Here is an 18,697-nt window from a genome sequence, read left to right as displayed (position 1 = left end):
GATTGATCACTGCTAATGTATATATAATTTCAAAACCGTGTTGGATTTAGATCCAAAAAGCATGTTCATTCATCTTTATTTACAGGCCGCCCAAGTAAGAGTTTCTTCAAGTTCTGTTCTTTTGTGCATGTCCAGTTGCTGTCAATAAACTGCAATGCCTATGAACTGCCCACATAATATGTATAATAGAGACTGCCACACATGCTTCAGAGTGATTTTTTCATTTGCATTCTAATAGTTTATTTCCAATGAACAAGAATCCCTCATTTTAACCTTTGCTGTGTTTAAAACATTTGAAATCCAGCAAAGGAATTTTCCTGTCTGTGAATGTAAGTGTAAGTACCTGACAGTATGGTTGAATCACAGCTGTAGTGTTCTGTGATGCTATGCTATAGTGTTTCAACTTTCAACTAGAGTTAGAGATCATGTATGCAAACAGCAGATGTACACCTCTTCAAATTTCAGATGGGCAGACAATGAAAAGAATGCTTTACTTAAAAGAAAAGATTCCTACATATGCCAAATTAATTTATAAAGAAGAAGAAGAATTCTAGCCTTTCCTAGAAATGCTACTGTTCTGTGTCCAAGGATGCCAGCTCCATAGGGAAGGAATCAAATGTGACTTCTCCATAGATTTTCAGTCTGAAGAATTACAGTTTAGGAACATTTTAGCCAAATAATCTGATGTTTGTGATTACTACTGGGCCTTTGAAATAGGCTTTGGTTTGTATGCACCCCGCTGAATGCTATTTATTTAGTTGTTTTATTCCAAGTCAGACATGATTTGTCAGACCCTTTCTTGACTGGAAGTAGTTATCCAGTTCTTGAGTGGAGGTCTGTCCCAACCCTGCTACCTAGAAACATTTTGTGACAAGTTGCCAGGGATTAGATATGGGACCTCCCAAATCAAAGCACATGCTCTGCCAATGAGGTTGGACTTCCTTTAAGTCAGTCCAACTCAACCATGAGCAACCCAAGTTGTGAGGAAGAAGAAAAGTGATGAGACAATCAGAGGTCGGGAGAGAATGACTTCTTAGTAGGTACAAAGTAATTGAATCTGGTAAACAAGTTACATAAAAAGGTGTGAAAGCTGTTTGGGTACCTTAGAATGTTATAAATATGTTGGACTAAGGTGACTCTGACAAACATTTGAGGGAAAATTGCTAAGTGAAAACTCCAAGATGGCTAATACTAACCAGTAATTTTAACACAAATTTACTTACTGAAATCCAGGGACAGGGTTTTCCTGTTTAAGTAACAGTATAAGTACAATATGAGCACATGCCCAGATACAAGTTCTGATCTTGATATTTCAAAAAGGATTAATTTTCATTCACCGATCCTCTTACTTGAATTCACCTTGATCAATACTATTATTTGCCTAATCATATGGAGTCATTTTATTTGCCTGATCATTTGGAATATTTGATTTGCCTCATCATTTGATGATGTTTATCCTCACAATAGACAAACAAACTAGAGAGACTGTGGAATCTTCAACAAGTATATGACCAGAATGCTGTAACTGATGATCTTTAAACTATACTTTTGTTTGGCACACTTCACAAATGGACACTCAGTAGAATAGTGTAATGCCTGGAAATCCGGTAACTTCATCACTGATGAGCAAATTGCTTCTGCAACTTTCTCCTGTTGATTTATTGTGCTTTGTGGTGCTCTGGTACTTGTGGAAAAGACCATGTAACACAAATGTATTGAAATGGCGTCAAAAGCATCCCCTTTATTGTGGCTGACTTTGTCCAATGACGTTTGCAGCCAAAGATAGGACTAGTCCTTGAGAAAACTCTTTACTGTTCTTGGTTCTTTTGTTGCAAATATAATTAATGGATGTGCTTGAAGAACGTTCCTGAACGTTCCTGACAGTATGCTTCCCCATCACTTTGATCTTGGTGACATACTGATAAAAATGTTCTGTCAAATAAAATCAATAATATATTATCTGTCAACACTATGCATAGTCTTAGTGATGATGGAGGTAAGGGCTGAATACCTGGATGATGATCATATTTTTCAACACCAGCAATACCACCTTTAACAGCACAAAGACAAACTTATATATATTTAAATAAAAATACAATCTGCAAATATTCAAAACAAAGGTTTAGATAGGCAAAAATTGATTCCATTATCCCTCAAAACATCATAATTAGATACCAACACAGTCTTCCTGATTTTTCAGGAAAGCAAGATGCATTAAATTAACTGTTGAGAAACAGCCAATTTTTATTAACATATCAATTTTCCCCTATTTTGTGGGGAGGGCAACCCTGATCCAGCGGTACAAAAACTTGTCAAATCTTCGTTCCAGTAACTTACAATGTATTCCTTATGAAAATTCATAGAATCATAAAGTTGGAAGGGACTTCTAGGCTCATCTAGTCCAACACCTGCACAATGCAGGAAATTCACAACTACCCCCCCAACTGCTCCAGTGAACCCTGCTTCATGTCCAGAAGATGGCAAAACACCTCCAGGATCCCTAGCTAAACTGATTTGATTTAAATAGATTTAGGCAGGACGGAGTAACTCTGTATAGGATTGTACTGTTTGTCATGGAATATTCATTATTTTGATTGACTAGCTTGGATGAAGAGTTGAAAAAGAGGGCAGGGACTGTGTTGGACCGAAGTCCCTGTGTTGAACCAAAAAGGCTTGGGATCCAAAAGTTATGAAATGATATGTTTGAATGAATCATACCGTTTCTGATTGAATTCTGTATAGGGGTGTGTGCTGTGGGTATCTGATTCAGGTAAAATACCCGAATCAGGCCCGATTCAGAAAGCTTTGGTATTTCTGAATCAGGGCCGGATTCAGAAATACCAAATTAAAGCTTCCCGAAGCATTCGTAATGCTTCGGGAAGCATCAGAGCCTCGGGTATTAAGTTTAAAGGGCCCTTTCGCAAGCGGCAGGGCCCTTTAAACTTTCCCCTTCGCCACCCTTACCCCCCAACCCCACTTACCTGGCACCATGCTGGAGGAGGCGGCCCTCCTGCCTCCCCGCTGGCGTCCGACAGCAGTGGCGGCGGCAGCCCTCTCTGCCAGCCAGCTGGCCACGCTGGCCATGGCTGAACAGCAGCGGCGGCAGGGAAGGCCCTCTCAGCTGGCCAGCTGCGGTTGAACAGCGACAGCAGCAGGGAAGGCCCTCTCTGCCAGCCAGCCACACTGGACGTGGCTTTGCGGTGGCAGCAGGGAAGGCCTTCTTCGCCAGCCAGCATGGCATTGGCTCTAGCCTTCCCCCAGACCAGGTAATTGGGGTAGGGGTAGGGGTGGGAGTTTAACGGTGGGGTGGGCCTCCCCCCTCCCCGTCACTTCAGTATGTTCTGAATCTTTACGGAGCATACAAGAGCAACTTAGAAGCCCGAATCCGAAGCGGCATTCCACTTCGGATTTCGGGGTTTTCCGAAGCAGGAAACCCGAAGCTTTTTTAGGTGCACACCCCTAATTTTGTATTCCAGCCAACCCTAAAAAAACATTAACCTACATTTAGCCTAGGCAAGGTATCATACTTTCTGTAAAAGTTTCAAAGGGATCTGATGAGTCAGTCTAATTAATATGAAATGATGATAAATACCTGAAAATATCATTGAATGCAATAATGTAATATAAATGCAGACTAACTCCAATGACTGAAGTTGTTTTAGGTTTTTACCCAGTGCTTCATCCTGTCCTCATTACACTCCCATTCCTGTTTGGTATGTAAAGTGCATTAGCTGTCATCCATTTCTTTAAAATCTTTTAACTCTGTCTTGTATATAATGAAGTGTTTATCAGAACAAGATATTTGCTGTCTAAATATTGTGATGTAAATGTACATGTAAAATGCTATTCGTATAGCTAAGGCAATGGACCGCATTGTTAAAATGTAACAACTATGAAAATTGTTGCTACCAGGGAAATACTGCCTTTTTATTAAAAAAAATTACACACCATACACTTATATACTTACTGTAATTCAGTTATATATTTACTGTAATTTTACCTAAGCAACAGTTTTCACTCTTAGTGCTGCTAACAGTTGCTTTGATCCAAAGAACCTATTCTCATGCAGAAAATACTTGAATGCATGTAATGCAAGTGAACTGTTTCACTGGCTCTCCCCTCCCAGTGCCATTTGGAAATTGGCTACAGGGATTCAGAGGACGCTCTTGAATACTTATGATGCCTGAGGGAGAGCAAAGTTGGCTGCACACAGGAAGAATGCGACCCACCTACATGTGCCTTTTTCCTCAGAACATCTTGGCATCCTGGCACCAACAAATACTTTTATGTGGCTTTTGATTAGTTAACTAGCCATGTATCTAATTTGTGTTACATGATGCCCAATCCATTATAAGTGGATCCAGGACAAAAAACTCCAATATTAATCTGTTATACAGAACTGTGTTTATTAAGCAACTTTATTAAGTGTTTATAAGATAGACGTGAAACTTGTTAGATAGATTTCCCCAGAGGTCTCTGATGATCAGACGTTTTCCCTTATACTAAAATATTCTCATGGACTTCTCGTTCTCAACTTCCTAGTGTTGCTAGTCATAATACTAAGCATAAAACACACCAAGGATTTAAAAAGAATGTACTAATCTAGACTTCTTTTTGAACACCATTCTTGCTTCAATTTGTTTATCTTTAAGCAAATGAATGTCAACGGTCATTTGCTTTTTCCATGGCAGCTGAAGTGTTTGGAAGCCAAAGTGATTCTTCTATATCATTTGAGTACTCTTTTGGTCCCTGCATTGGCCAACTAAATGATAATAATTTACATTTAATTCAATGGGACCACTAGCTTGAATATCAGAATGAGTAATCATTGAGTAAGAAATTAGCATCTGCTTCTTATTATGTATTATATTTATAACCAACCCTATTCTTTGGGTTCAAGATAGACTACAGCAGTACCACCAAAGAAAGATATATTACTGTCCTCAAGGGGCTCACAACCTTCTTGTACATAGTGCCTGATATATAAGGCTTCTTATTGCCAGTAGACTTTCCACACATTTAACTTGGCCCTGCTGGAGCTTAGAAGACCTTTTCCAGACTCTCTGGAGACATTTCATGTGATGTGTCAAGCCAGTCCTCTTTTGCTCAGTTGTGAGAAAATTTATTTCAGATCCATGGAAGACATGAAATTCTTTTCCTTTCTGATTCATGCTACCATCCAATTTTTAAAGGTCAGATTAGCTCAGATCCAAACGTATAACCAAGCTTAGTGTTTGGCAGTGCCACTCACATTTACATCATCACATGAGTAAGAGGGTGTTATCATTGGAGAGAGGGATGTTGTCAGAGATTAATAAAGATGCTGTTGAATTAATATAATGATACACCATGGCTGTAATAATTTTTACCTTTAATTATTTGGCTTGGGTTTCTTTAGTTATGCAGGAAATAGCTTTTGTTCCTTGAGGTTTCTGATATCCAGAGCAGCTATTGAATGATCTTGCAGTTTAATTTGCAGGGCCATTAAGCGTTTGCTTATGTTTTCTTCAGTATCTTGCATTCCAAATCCTGTTGAAGGCTGAATAGTTGCTTTTAGATTATTTTAATCTTAACCTCAGAAGAAGTGGAATCTTAACTATTTCTAAGTAATGAAATAGTTTGCTAGAAAGCACCAGTGTAGCAATCACCCAGATTCTAGTCTGACACTCTACTGCACTGGATCTTAGCAGCTAACAATGCCAAGTTAAGCGCTGTTACACACTTCTAAGGTCATTGCCATCAGTGGATTTAGAAAGGTTATAAGTTACCTCTTCTTAGGATGACACTGTTATAGTGCCATCAGAAGAACACTTGCCTGAAAGTAAGCCGCATTGAACAGACTTGAGTAATATACTGAGAAGACCTGCTTAGGATGGAACTGAAAGCATCAAAGAAGCTCAAACAGGAGGCTGTAGAATCTTCAGCAGTAAAAATATTAGAAGCTATTTAGTCCAATTCTGATTCGTGTTACGAAAGTTTGCATATGCATTTTCATAGCTTTAAAAGACAATATGCTCTTTACATGCATGTGCATGCATATTTACCGTCAAGTTACAGTGACCCCCAGCAAGGAGCTTTCAAGGCAAGTTGGAAGCAGAGGAGGTTTGCCAATGCCTGTCTTTGCAGAGTCTTCCTTGGTGGTCACCCATCCAATTATTAATCAAGGCCAACTCTTGTTTAGCTTCCCAGATCTGACAAAATCAGGCTATACCATGCTGCCTTCCCTCCCATACATACTCTTTATGTAATAACAAACAGTTGATGCCATTATTCTTTCAGTTTTATAATTCAGTATTACCTTTATTTTTTCATTTTATTTAAATTTATATTTTTCTGTATCTAGGCCATGTTGTGTTGATGCATATTTACAAACTAAAAAGCTGTGATATATAAAATGGGATTTAAAGTTTGTTTACCAACACTACGTAGTTCCAATAATAAACAAACAAAAATTAGTTTCAGGTGGGTAGCTGTGTTGGTAGGTAGTAGAAGAGCAAGATTTGGGTCCAGTACCACCTTAAAGACCAACTAGATTTCCAGAGTATGAGCTTTCAAGAGTCAAAGGTTCTCTTGATGGTTCAGCACACAGAGGCAGGTGCCTTTAAACTCTCTCCCTGCAGATGTGCTGTGCCAGCTGAATGTCCTCGGGCATGATGGTCACCTGCTGGCATTGATGGTACACAGGTTGGTGTCATCAAACAACCTCACCAGGTATCTGACAAAGGGAGCTTTGAGTCTCAAAAGCTCATACTCTGGAAATCTAGTTGGTTTTTAAGGTGCTTCTGGATCCAAATAAAGCACATGTATTCTTCCTGTTGAGACCAATAATAGATTTTGTAACTATTTGTAACAAATAGTAAATAGTTACTATTTGTAACTGTTTTGTAACTATTATACAAAATTGTAACTGTTGTACATCTACTGATTTGTTTCATGTACTAACTTGATAATTATTTAATTACAATGTTTTTGTACTGTATAATATCCAAAAGTGAAAATAACAAAACTTTAACAATGTATTGTTCAATGAAATGGCAAAGACTATTTCATTAACTTTAAGTTCTCGTGATAGAATCTTTAATCTCCTTTATATGAGTGATGGTCAAATGTAATAGAAGGGTTAGAAGCATCATAAATAGTAGACTTTTTCATACCATGTATTTGCCTCTTCCCATTTTTCAGAGTGCTTTATGGAAATAAAATTACGGAGATTCCCAAGGGTCTTTTTGATGGGCTTGTGTCTCTGCAGTTGCTGTGAGTATTATTCTTCCTGTTGAGACCAATAATAAATAAATTCAATTTTATGCATTTAGAATTAATGTGCTAATTTCAGAAGAGTAAATGCTGGCCAGTCAGTTTGTGCACAGGAAAACTCAAGATTCTTAGTTAACACAGGCACGTGAGTCTAGAATTATATCAAATTCCATGTTGGTGGCAACACTAGTCTTGAAAATACATTCTTCAGTTTTAGGTACATTCCTTGCTAAGATCTGATGCTGTATAATATATTCAGGTGGTGGTAGGTGGGTTACCTATGGAAGGGGTTTTGCTAATGAATGGTGCTGCTTACATTTGATGATATGAGATGAAATGAGCATCTCAGAATGACATGATTTCCTGAAATTCATACAAATGTTACAAGAAAATTATATAATTATGAAAATATCTAGTTCAACAGAAAAGTGGGCCATGTATATGTAGCTGCAATTTTTAAAGTAATTCTATTGCAAACAGATTAGGTGGGTAGCCATTTTGGTCTGCAATAAAACGGCAGTGTTTGAGTTCAGTGACACTTTAGAGATCAGTGAGAGTTTCAGAGTGTAAGTTTTCGAGAGTCAGAACTCCCCTCTTCAGACACTATTGCAAACACTGCTTGAGTACATAAACTTAAAATGCTAACATTCCCGGAAGCACTCTGTATGAATTGTTTTGGAACATGATTGACACCTGGCTGTGTATTACTCTTATGTGGATGTTTCCTTACATTTATAGAATGTTCATTCTTCTAATGTCTAGTTTATCTCTGAAATTTCTTTCCTAATATTTGTTGCATATTATGTTACTCAGAGACTCCAGCTGGTGCATAATGATGCAGCTCCAGTATTATCAGCAGCTAGTTGGAACATGCATAGTGCTACCATTCTGCAGTCACTCCATTGGCTACCTGTCAGTTACTGGGCAGGATTCAAGGTTATGGCTATCACATACAATTCCCTTCATGGCCTTGGCCCCTCATATCTGCAGGACCACCTCTCCCCCTATGTTCTACCATGACAGCTTCATTCATCCAAACAGCCTTCTGCAGATAAAACCCTGCAAATGGGCAAAATCTACAGCTTTCTGTACATGCACATTCTCTGTGTTAGCCTCCACCTTATGGAATAGCCTGCCTGAGAAGGTCAGGAAGATTCTTACTGTCTTGACTTTCTGCATACTGCTAAACTGGCTTTTTTACTCAGGCGATAGGGCTGTGCTATGAGGAGGAGGAGGTTCATAGAGTTGCTTTGGTAAAGGGATAGGGACTGTAGATTATACTACTGTCTATTGATGTAAATATGATCCTACTGGGTAGTATCTGCATCATTCAGTAGGTCATGTCAAATTACTTATGTTTTATTTCAGCGGTGTTTCATCTCTGCATTCCTGTATCTGAATTTATGCTTCTTTTCAAATTTCTGCCATGCATACCTTCTTCATTGTCGATCTTCCTGTGCAGTCCCACATGGGACTGCACACGTGCAGGCCTGCCGAATTTGGAGATTTTCTAGCTTAAAATCACTAGGGGGCACTCCAGCTGCTCAGCGCACATGCACCGCCGTCTTTCCCGCAGAAAACGGCACCTTAAGAAGGCGGAGCGCCCCCACAACCCTCAGTTCCTCTTTTGCCACTGGTGCAGGAAGTTATAGCATTGCGACTTACCAGATAAGTACTTGATTGAGCATGGCTTTATCCCTCGTCATGTCAGAGAAGGTCTTATTCAAGCAGTGTGCATCCTGTAAAGGGAAGATGACACGGTCTGATGGCCATTCTGTCTGCCTTTTTTGTCTGGGTGAGACTCACAACACCCAGACTTGTATGGACTGCTGCACATTTACACCCAAGGCAAGAGCTGAGAGGGCGGATAGACTGCATGCTTGGCTGTGAAAGAAGGCTATGGCGGTGACTGATCCGGCAACTAAGACTAAGGTGCCCTCTTCAACTGGCACGCCTGATCGGCCGGAGCCGAGGCCCAGCGGATCCAAAACCCCATGCTCTCGCTCTTCCCTGATGCATACGGTGTCAAGGGCTTTTTCGGAACCATCAGAGCCGAGAGCTGATGCCGGGCGAAAGCGTTCAGATCCAAGTGCCTCTTCGGATGCAGCACCGTCTGGTTCCAAGACCCCACGGAGCCGTACCACCTCAGTCTCGGTGGTTGCAGCTGGCTTACTTTTGGGGTCTCCTCAGAGTCAGATGGCTCCACCACTTTGGATCTGATCTGAGAAATCGTGCTCCTCAGCACTGGGGCACGAGTCCTCCACTGTGTCAGATCCTAAGAGAAAGAAGAAGCATAAACTGAAGGAGTAAACACCGCTGCCTGAACTGACTGTTGCTGCAGCCGGTTCTGAATCAGTACTTCTAGCAAAGAGACGCAGGGAGGTAGAACGTCATCCTTTGGAATGGAGTGCATCGCAGTCCTCTAGAGAGTGGATTGGACAAGCCTCCAACCCCTGTTCCGGATCCCCCTCATTAAAAAATCCTGGGTGACCTGTTCATCCTTCGAAGAGCGCAAACTTCCTAGATGGAAGGTTGAGAGCTATGCCTACCCAAGACTTTATTCTCGGAGTCATCATGGGAAGGCGTCCCCTTACGGGCTGGAGTTGGGCCGCACCTTTTACACAGATGTTCTCCTGAGGAGCCATTTCCCTTCCCCCCATGTGGGCGTGCATTCTTTCTCGAGTACCCGAATGGCATACCAGTTGTCTGAGGAGGGTACTAAGGGCGACCCATACTTGGCACCCCGCAGTCCTAGCCTACCATTGGAACTGTCACTGGAAGGGGCGATTGGGGCTCTGGAGGACACTTCTCCAACTGAGGATTTTTATGCCTACACGGAACTGGCCAGGGCCCTGGAGATTGACATCTCCTCCTCCGAGCAGAAATCTACAGATAAAATTCTTAAGCATATTTATGCTGAGTCTGCCAACAATGTATCCCTGCCGATCATCGAAGGGTTTGTTGACCTCTTGACCAGTTTGAACCTCAAGCCTGCATCTGCTTCTCCGACCAATAGGAAGTGTGAAGGTCTGTATAGGACAAGGGATGAGGTCTGCCTGTACCTTGCAGAGAGTGGTGACGGAAGAGATGCAGACGCGGTCGAAACAAGGAACACACTCTACCTTGTCAGATAAAGAAGGGATGAAGATTGATGCTTTGGGCAGGAAGGTCCATTCCTCCGAAGCATTAAATATAAAAATAGCCAACTGTTCTGCGGTGATGGCGGTCTACCAGCTACTTTTGTGGACTAAGGTTGCTTCTTTTGTGCCTAAGCTCCTGGAGGATCTACGGGCTCTTCTGAAGGTCATCCAGGAGGAGGCAACTTGCCTTTCCCTCCACCAGATTAATGCAAGTCACAATGTCACTGATACTTCTGCCAGAAGTCTCCTGTCTGCGGTGGTCCTCCGGAGACATGCATGGCTTCGTGCCACGGTGTTGCCAACAGACACTCAGAACAGGGTGGAGGATCTCCCTTTTGAAGAGAAAAACCTGTTGTCTGATAAGACGAATACCTGTCACAGAAAAGAAAGGACAGACTTACTGCTAAATCTTATGGAGTGTTTCCCCAACATCAGTCTTCTGGGAAACAACAGTATAGGTTCTACCCGAAGAGACGTTACCAACGTTTCCAGCCTTACCAGGGGTATTCCCAGCAGTCGCAGCTCCCTGACCAGAGTTCCCAATCCTTTTTTCCTAGGAAGAGGCGGGTCATAGGAATAAGCAGGGCTTACAGTAACAGCCCCCTGAACAGTCTGTTCAGAAGCAGTTCTGACTATTACAAGGCTCAGACCACATGTTTGGGGACAGATTAAATGTGTTTTATTCTAGTTGGTGTAAGATCACTTCTGAAGGTTGGGTTTTGGATATTATACGTGTTGGTTATAAAGTTGAATTTTTGTCTTTACCTGATTTGAGACTCCCTCCTTCGATTCTGTGTCTCACTCTGGGGCTCAAGTGGAGTTGAATGCCCTATTGGCTAAGGGGGCTATCAAGGAGGTGGTGGAACCCTCATCAAAATGGGGGTTCTATTCATCACTGTTTGTGGTGGATAAGAAGGACGGGGGCCTCCGTCCCATCTTGGACTTGCGTGCTTTAAGTAAGTCTGTGGTGGTACGCAATTTTAAGATGACCACGCTCCAGACTGTCATGAACCTTATTCCCCCTCAGTCGTGGTTTGTGGTGATAGACCTTAAGGACGCTTACTTTCACATTTCCACATTTTTCAGTATCGTGTCCTCCCCTTTGGTCTGTCAGCTGTACCCCAAGTGTTCACGAAATGTATGGCGGTGGTCGTGGCCTACCTGCAAACCAGAGGTTGCTGTATCTACCCTTATCTGGATGATTGGCCATTCGGCTGAGGATGTGTCCAGACAGGTGTACTCTGACACTCTACCTGCCTAGAATTGGGCCTGTTTGTGAATCAAAACACGTCAAAGCTTACACCATCTCAATCAGTGAAGTTTATTGGTGCCAGGTTAGATGGGGCATCAAATAGGGGCATTTTGCCTTAAAGATAAGGCCTTGAAAATAAGTGGCCTTAAAGATAAGGGCCTTAAAGATAAGGGGTCTGATTACTCAATTTAAACTTTGTAGGTTCCAGTCAGCTAGGAGTTTACAGACTGTGTTGGGTTGTATGGCCTCTACTATGGCTGTGGTGCCTCTTACCAGGTTGAAAATGCACCCACTACAGCTCTGGTTCATTTCCAAATTTCAAGCTGAGTGAGGTAGCCAGGGCAGGAAGTTTAGTATTCCAAGGGGGGTTCTCCAGACCCTGGACTGGTGGCTCGAGGAAGCTAATCTCCTTGTGGGTATACCCCTTGGGCATCGTAGGGCTGAGGTTACGTTAACTACAGATGCCTCTAACCTTGGTTGGGGTGCCCATTGTGAAGGGTCCTACGCACATGGGTTGTGGGACCATACGGAACGGTTTTGTCATATCAACCTTTTGGAACTGAGGGCTGTTTTATATGCCTTGGCTTCGTTTGCAGATGCCGTGAGAGGGAGAATCGGGTTGGTGCTTACAGACAATACCATTACTATGTTCTGTCTGAACAAATAGGGGGGCACCTCATCAGAGACGCTATGCAGAGAGGCTATAAAAATGTGGACTTGGGCCCTAGAGCACTCCACCTGGCTTCAAGTGGTTCATCTTCCTGGGGAAGGCAACGTGCTGGCAGATCACTTGAGCAGGCTGGGGGGAGAAAATCATGAGTGGTCTGTAAGAGACTCTTACTTGGACCCTGTCTTTGTGAGGTAGGGTCTTCCAGAAGTAGATCTGTTCGCATCAGAGGACAACTGGAAATTAGATCATTTCTGTTCCAGAGATGGGTCAGGCCTTTCAACTTCAGTGGTCTGATTGCCTGTACTACATCCTCCCACCCATTCCACTGCTAACTCGTGTAGTCAGCAAGATCCAGGCAGAGGGTATCTCTGCAATAGTGATAGCCCCCTTTTGGCCAAGGCAACCTTGGTTCTACAGCTTGATGAGACTGCAGACTCAGTTTCTTCACCTACCAAGGAATCCGGATCTGTTGTCATAGAAAGGGGTCTATCATCACGACATACACACACTCAAACTGACTGTGTGGTTGATTCTACAGGGGGCCTCTTCTCAGAAGCTGTAGCTAATGTCCTTCAGAATATGCATAGACTGTCCACCCGCCACTCCTACAATCTGAAGTGGGAAAGGTTTAGGGAGTGAGCTCAGGACAAGGATTTGGACCCATTGGACTGCCCCCTTTCAGACATTTTGAACTTTCTTTTGAGTCCTAAATATGAGTGCCTCTCTAATTCGTCGGTTAAGGTTTACTTAGCCGCTATCTTGGCCTTTCATTCTCACATCGACAAGAAAACCGTCTTCTCTCATCCGGCTTCGAAATTGTCTCTGAAAGGACTAAATAATTTGTTTCCCCCAGTAGTGGCAATTGTACACCAATGTTCTTTACCCTTAGTTTTGGCCAAATTGATGATGAAGCCCTTTGAACCCTTGGCGACCTGCCACCTCCGCTATCTTTCTATGAAGGTAGAGTTTTTGGTAGCTATCACGTCTGCCAGAAGGATAGGGGAACTGGCCGTCCTCTGTGCAGATCCTCTTTATTTGAAGGTCCATCTGGAAAAGGTAGTTCTCAGACCTAAGATAAATTCCCTACCTAACTTCGTATCTAGGTTTCATTTAGCCCAAGAATTAGTTTTACCTGTATTTTTCAAGGGTCACTCCACGGAGGCAGAGAAAGCGCTTCAGTCACTAGATGCGAGGAGGACATTATTGTTTTACTTAGACAGGACTAAACTCTTTAAGGTATATTCTCAGCTTTTTGTTTGCTTCTTGGGTCCTAAGAAGGGTAAAGGGGCCAGCCCTCAGACCTTAGCTAGGTGCAGGCAATCTTACTGTGTTACAGGTTGGCTAACCTACCTTGTCCTCTGGAGATCTGTGGTAACTCCACTAGGTTGCAAGCTTCGTCTGCTGCGCTGTTGACGGATGTCCCGCTTCCTGATATCTGCAAGGCTGCAACTTGGGCTTCCGCTGACACCTTTGTGAAGCACTATGCCCTGGACATCCTGGACAGAAGAGAGTCATTGGTGGGCACGGCGGTCTTCCAGTCCATATTCCTGTAAAGAGACTTCTTCCGCCACCCAGGTACTTATGCTCGGTAATCTCCCACGTGGGACTGCACAGGAAGACCGATGATGAAAAACAGTGTTGCGCTTACCTGTAACTCTTGTTCATCTAGGTCTTCCGTGCAGGCACAAATACCCCCCTTCTTCCCCGCTGCTGCCTTAACTTACCTATGAGCATGGCAGTGAAAGAGGACTGAGGTTTGTGGGGACGCTCCGCCTTCTTGAGGTGCCGTTTTCGGTGGGAAATACAGCAGTGCATGCGTGCTGAGAGGCTGGAGCACCCCCTAGTGATTTTAAACTAGAACATCTCTGAATTCGGCAGACCTGCGCATGCGTAGTCCTATGTGTGCCTGCATAGAAGACCTAAATGAACAACAGTTACAGATAAGTGCAACACTGTTTTATTGTTTATTGAATGTACTAGTTATTGATCATATGGACTTACCCTATGTAGTCTGCCTTGATTCTCAGTTTGAACAATGGACTTTAAATAACATAAATAAATAAAAATAAAATCTTAAAGAATATGGTTTTGTTTTGTAACATATGTGATACTATAAAATAAAAATGAGAAAGACTTCCCACCAAAAGAACACTAAAAACTGCTTACACAGCAGTCTTCAAAAACACTTCCCACTTGCATGGGGAATTGATTATGTTAAAATATATTATTGGGTTGCATATAACTGCTACATATACATTATGTTAATTTGACTTTGAAGGTGTTACTACAGGTTTGTAGTTTTTTTTCCTGGATAACTGAATCATAAAAGTCTTGCATTGGTTTGCAATAGTTGAACTATTGGAAAAGTGATTTCTGATTAAATCTAATTTAGCATTTAGTTGGCAATATATTGGATTTCTTCTTATCAGTCTTTCTGTAGACAAAATATTAAGAAATGGTCTAAAGATACTTCCTGTCATCCAACATACTACTCGGTATGGTGATGGTGATGCTGAGGGTGACAGCTTTCTGGGTAGTCTTTGTATTATGGAGTATGAAATTAACTATTGCTCTTTTTTTTTTTTTACTTTTGTCATACTACGTCTTTGTAAAGGACTATGAAACTCCTTATATGGACTGCCAACATTTTTGTATGCTGTCATTCTTCCACTGAGTTACTCCATAATGCAAGAAAGTTATGAGAGGTTTTAAAAATAAAGTGTATTTATAAACTATAAACTATTTTTCATTATAGACAGTTTTTAAAACATGTCTTGTTTATCTACAATCAGTGACTGACTTAATGTTGATTTTAAAAACCTCCTTTAATAATACAATTTAGATTCCTTGTATATCACCTCCTACTTCCTTCAATAGTAAAGACTGAAGCTATTGGAAATTTTTGTACTGAAACAACTGCTGTTTTACTTATTCGGTAATATCGTGAGTGAGAGGTGACCTTTCTAAGGCAGCTTCATTGCTGTTGATACCCAAGTGTTCATGATGATAACATCCAGATTGATTGTGAAAATCTTCAAAAGGATCTCTGCAAACTGGGTGACTGGGCAACACAATGGTAGATGAGATAGAATGCACTTTGAAGTGATATTCATTGTGACCAAACATTGTTACAGAGACTCCAGTGGATCTGAATTATATGTAACTACACAGGAATTGAATTTTGAAGTCATGATGAAAAGTTCAATAAAAAGGATTAGCTCAGTCTTCTGAAGCTAATACTGAAAAAGACAAATTTATTGATAGGAATTATAAGAAAGGAATTGAAAATAAAATGGCAGGTATCATGGTATCACTACATAACTCTATATAAGCTTAATAATTGTGGAGAGAATCAACATTAAGAAATTATATTCTTTCTGAAAAAAACTAGAATTCTGTATTTCCCAATGAAATTAGTTGCCTAAAGGATGTATGAAGACAGAATAATTTTTAAAATGCTGTAAAATGCTCTTATAGTAAGTTCTGTTAACATATATGAAGGCAATCATTTATCTCAGAAAAAGCAACATAAATGTATTCTTTCAGATGTAATAAAGAGAAATGTTCAACTCCTGGATCAAGAATAATACCAATGGTAGACCACAAATGAGCACTGGGCACATTCAACCTTTAAGCTTTTCATAAAGCTTTGTTACCCAGGGATAGAGTTGCCAGGCCTCTGCCCTCAGTCTGGGAGATATGGGCACTGGGAGATGAAGCATCAATCAATGTTGTGATATCACTTCTGAAGGTGACGCCATGATGCTCTAAGAATTTTCCAAAACTCTGTGGTGAAACCAGAGTTTTTGAGACTTCCTAGAGTATCACAATGTTGTTCCTCCTCATTTCCCCCCACCACTCTATTTAGTAAGCACAGGGGACGCAGGAGCATTAGTGGGAGGACTCCTGCCACAAGCGGGTAAATGGCAATCTTACTCAGAGATCAGAGATGACAATGTGTCCAGCAGCTAAACAACTCCAGTCTTTCTAGAGGGATCTTTAAAGTCTCTATGTTATTTTTGCAATATTTTTGTGAAAGAAGAAAAATCTTTTTAAGTAAAAGAAGTTGATTTTTGTTAAACTACCAATAAGTGAACAAAAAAGTAAAGTGAAATAAAAAGGGAAAAATCATATCAATTATGTTACTTAGCAACTACTAATTTCTTAAAAAGAGTTCTTAAAAGCAGTATTTTTTTTCAAAGGCCATTATACATTGTCAAAGTGTCAACATATCTTAACATGTTGTAAGTATATTTTCTCCAATCCCAGTAAGTTTTCATGGAGTCCATTTGTCTTTGTATGGTACCTCCAAGGAAGAGTGCTTGGCATCTTTAAGAGGTAGTGAGAGAAAGTGGTATTTGTAACAGAACGGGGATTGTTTGTGTGTCAGGAGAAAGTTGTATTAAGGAAGGGATAAAGAGGAAGACATACTTTTCCTGATCACAGTGAAAAGGTGTTGTTCCAGTAGTCTGATGGCTGACAGATCGCATTGGGGGAGGGGGCAGAAGTAACAGGGAAGAACTATGAAGTGTGGTACTTAGTTTCTCAACAGGAGTTAACACCATGATAGATCACCAATGATTATATCATTAATAGGCATGGACATGAATTGAAATATGAATCAAATTTCGTGATGAATTGGCCCAATTCATGTATCACAAAAACACATTTCGTGGGGCCACATTTCTCACAAAATCCACGACTTTTGGGGCCGATTCGTTTGATTAGTGAATGCTTCATGCTGCCAGACAAGCTGGCGCCAATTCATTGATTCCCTAGGCTACATAGGCCCGGAATGTCAGCAGACCTTTTTTGCCGTGGAAACCCCAATCTTAGCCAACATAACCTTGATAGGCAGCTCTCCCTACCAACCTGAGAGCTGAGTGTCTGCGCAAGTTTACCTGGGATCTGTAGTCAAAGACTCCTTCTCCTCTCTGTTTCCCTTCTCTGTTTTTAAGTACCAGTTGGTGGAGTAGCAGCAGCAGCCTCAGCAGCTCCTTCTGCTGCTGCTCGCCAGCTTCAGGAACCCTTCCCTGACTCTATGTCCTGTCCTCCTGCTGCTCTGACATGCCTTCCCACCCACCCCGCCCCCATGCTCCCAGAGTGGATCCTGAGCAGATTTTTCTGCTTTTCCTTCAATAACTTGGAGGCGGGCGAGGGAGCATGTCAGAGCTGCAGGAGGATGGGAAGAAAAAGTCAGCAAAGAGAACCTGAAGGGAGGAAAACTCAAGCAGATCCGCTCCACTTGACTTTTCTTCCAGCAACAGCAGAAAGCAGGAGGCCAGGAGGATGGGAGGGAAAAGTCAGCAAAGAGAGCCTAAAGAGATTTACTTGGAGGGTGGCTGCTGAAATCTCCCTGTGAGTTTGGCATCTCTGGGTATGAAGGGGGCCGTTGAAGTGCCCTGGTTTCTGATGAATCACGAAACTAATGAATCATATTGTGAAACAGGACAATTTCGTGGAATTTTATGTTCCATGATTCGTGGAATGCAACGAAGCATGAAACTCTTGTTTCGTTTATTCCCTGTTTTGTGCCCATCTCTAATCATTAACACCAGTGATATACCACTGCCGAAAATGCATTTGTATCTGCTGCTCCAGTACTAACAGTGCAGTCCTAAGCAGAGTTGTGCCCATTTAAGTTGAAGTCAGTGGGCTTAGAAAATAGCTAACTAGGGCTGCACTGTAATTTACTACTCTCCATAATGAATAGCACTTATATCTTGGTGGTGGAAAGTACAGTCAAGTCGCAGACAACTTATGGCACACCTTGTAGGATTGTTAAGGCAAACGAGGTAGTTTGCCATTGCATTTCTCTGTACAGCAACCCTGGTTTTCCTTCATGGCCTCCCATCCAAGTACTAACCAGGGCTGCCTGTCATTTTCAAATAAATTATGATTCCTCGTATAGAACGTGACGTAAATAAGGAAAACGAGCAAAAAATACAAAAATGGCCTTTTTGCTTTTATCTTTGATCCAAAGGTATCAAAAATGAAGCTTTGACAGCTCTCTCTCCGTAAAATTTAATAAAGCAGGAAGCAGGTCATAATTCACATGAGGATTAAATGAGAAATTGAATACTGTTTACCCCTCAGTGCCCATGTTAATACTTAACTGAAATAGAATGGTAGGAGAATCCAAATCATGAACCTAACTAAGCGTTTATCTTCAGACATAATTGGAAAATGCTGGAGAATAATATTCTGAAATATTACCCACTTTAATATTAAATGTTTGTTTATTTTGGCTGTAAGCATATCTCTTTTGGAGATCTTAATTCCTCATATAGAGCCTGTGAATGTAGATGTTGACTTAAGCACATCCCTTCTTTCTCAAACTAGTTGTGTTTTAAATTCATGCAAAAGCTAATTTGAATTCTG

The 18,697-nt window shown here is 41.4% G+C and overlaps 1 protein-coding gene across 1 annotated transcript in view; it reads left to right on the top strand.

Annotated features, from left to right (window-relative positions):
* The window catches only part of SLIT3 (slit guidance ligand 3), a 633,135-nt gene that overhangs the window by 413,650 nt on the left and 200,788 nt on the right, over positions 1-18,697 (top strand). The window contains exon 12 of the mRNA XM_054977013.1: positions 7,183-7,254. Within this exon, the coding sequence (XP_054832988.1) occupies positions 7,183-7,254 (72 nt within the window). The remainder of the gene's footprint in view (positions 1-7,182; positions 7,255-18,697) is intronic.

The sequence above is a fragment of the Eublepharis macularius genome, chromosome 4 (assembly GCF_028583425.1).
Source record: "Eublepharis macularius isolate TG4126 chromosome 4, MPM_Emac_v1.0, whole genome shotgun sequence".
Lineage (NCBI taxonomy): Eukaryota > Metazoa > Chordata > Lepidosauria > Squamata > Eublepharidae > Eublepharis > Eublepharis macularius.
Note: the sequence above shows the minus strand (reverse complement) of the source record. Positions and strands in the feature narration are given on the sequence as shown.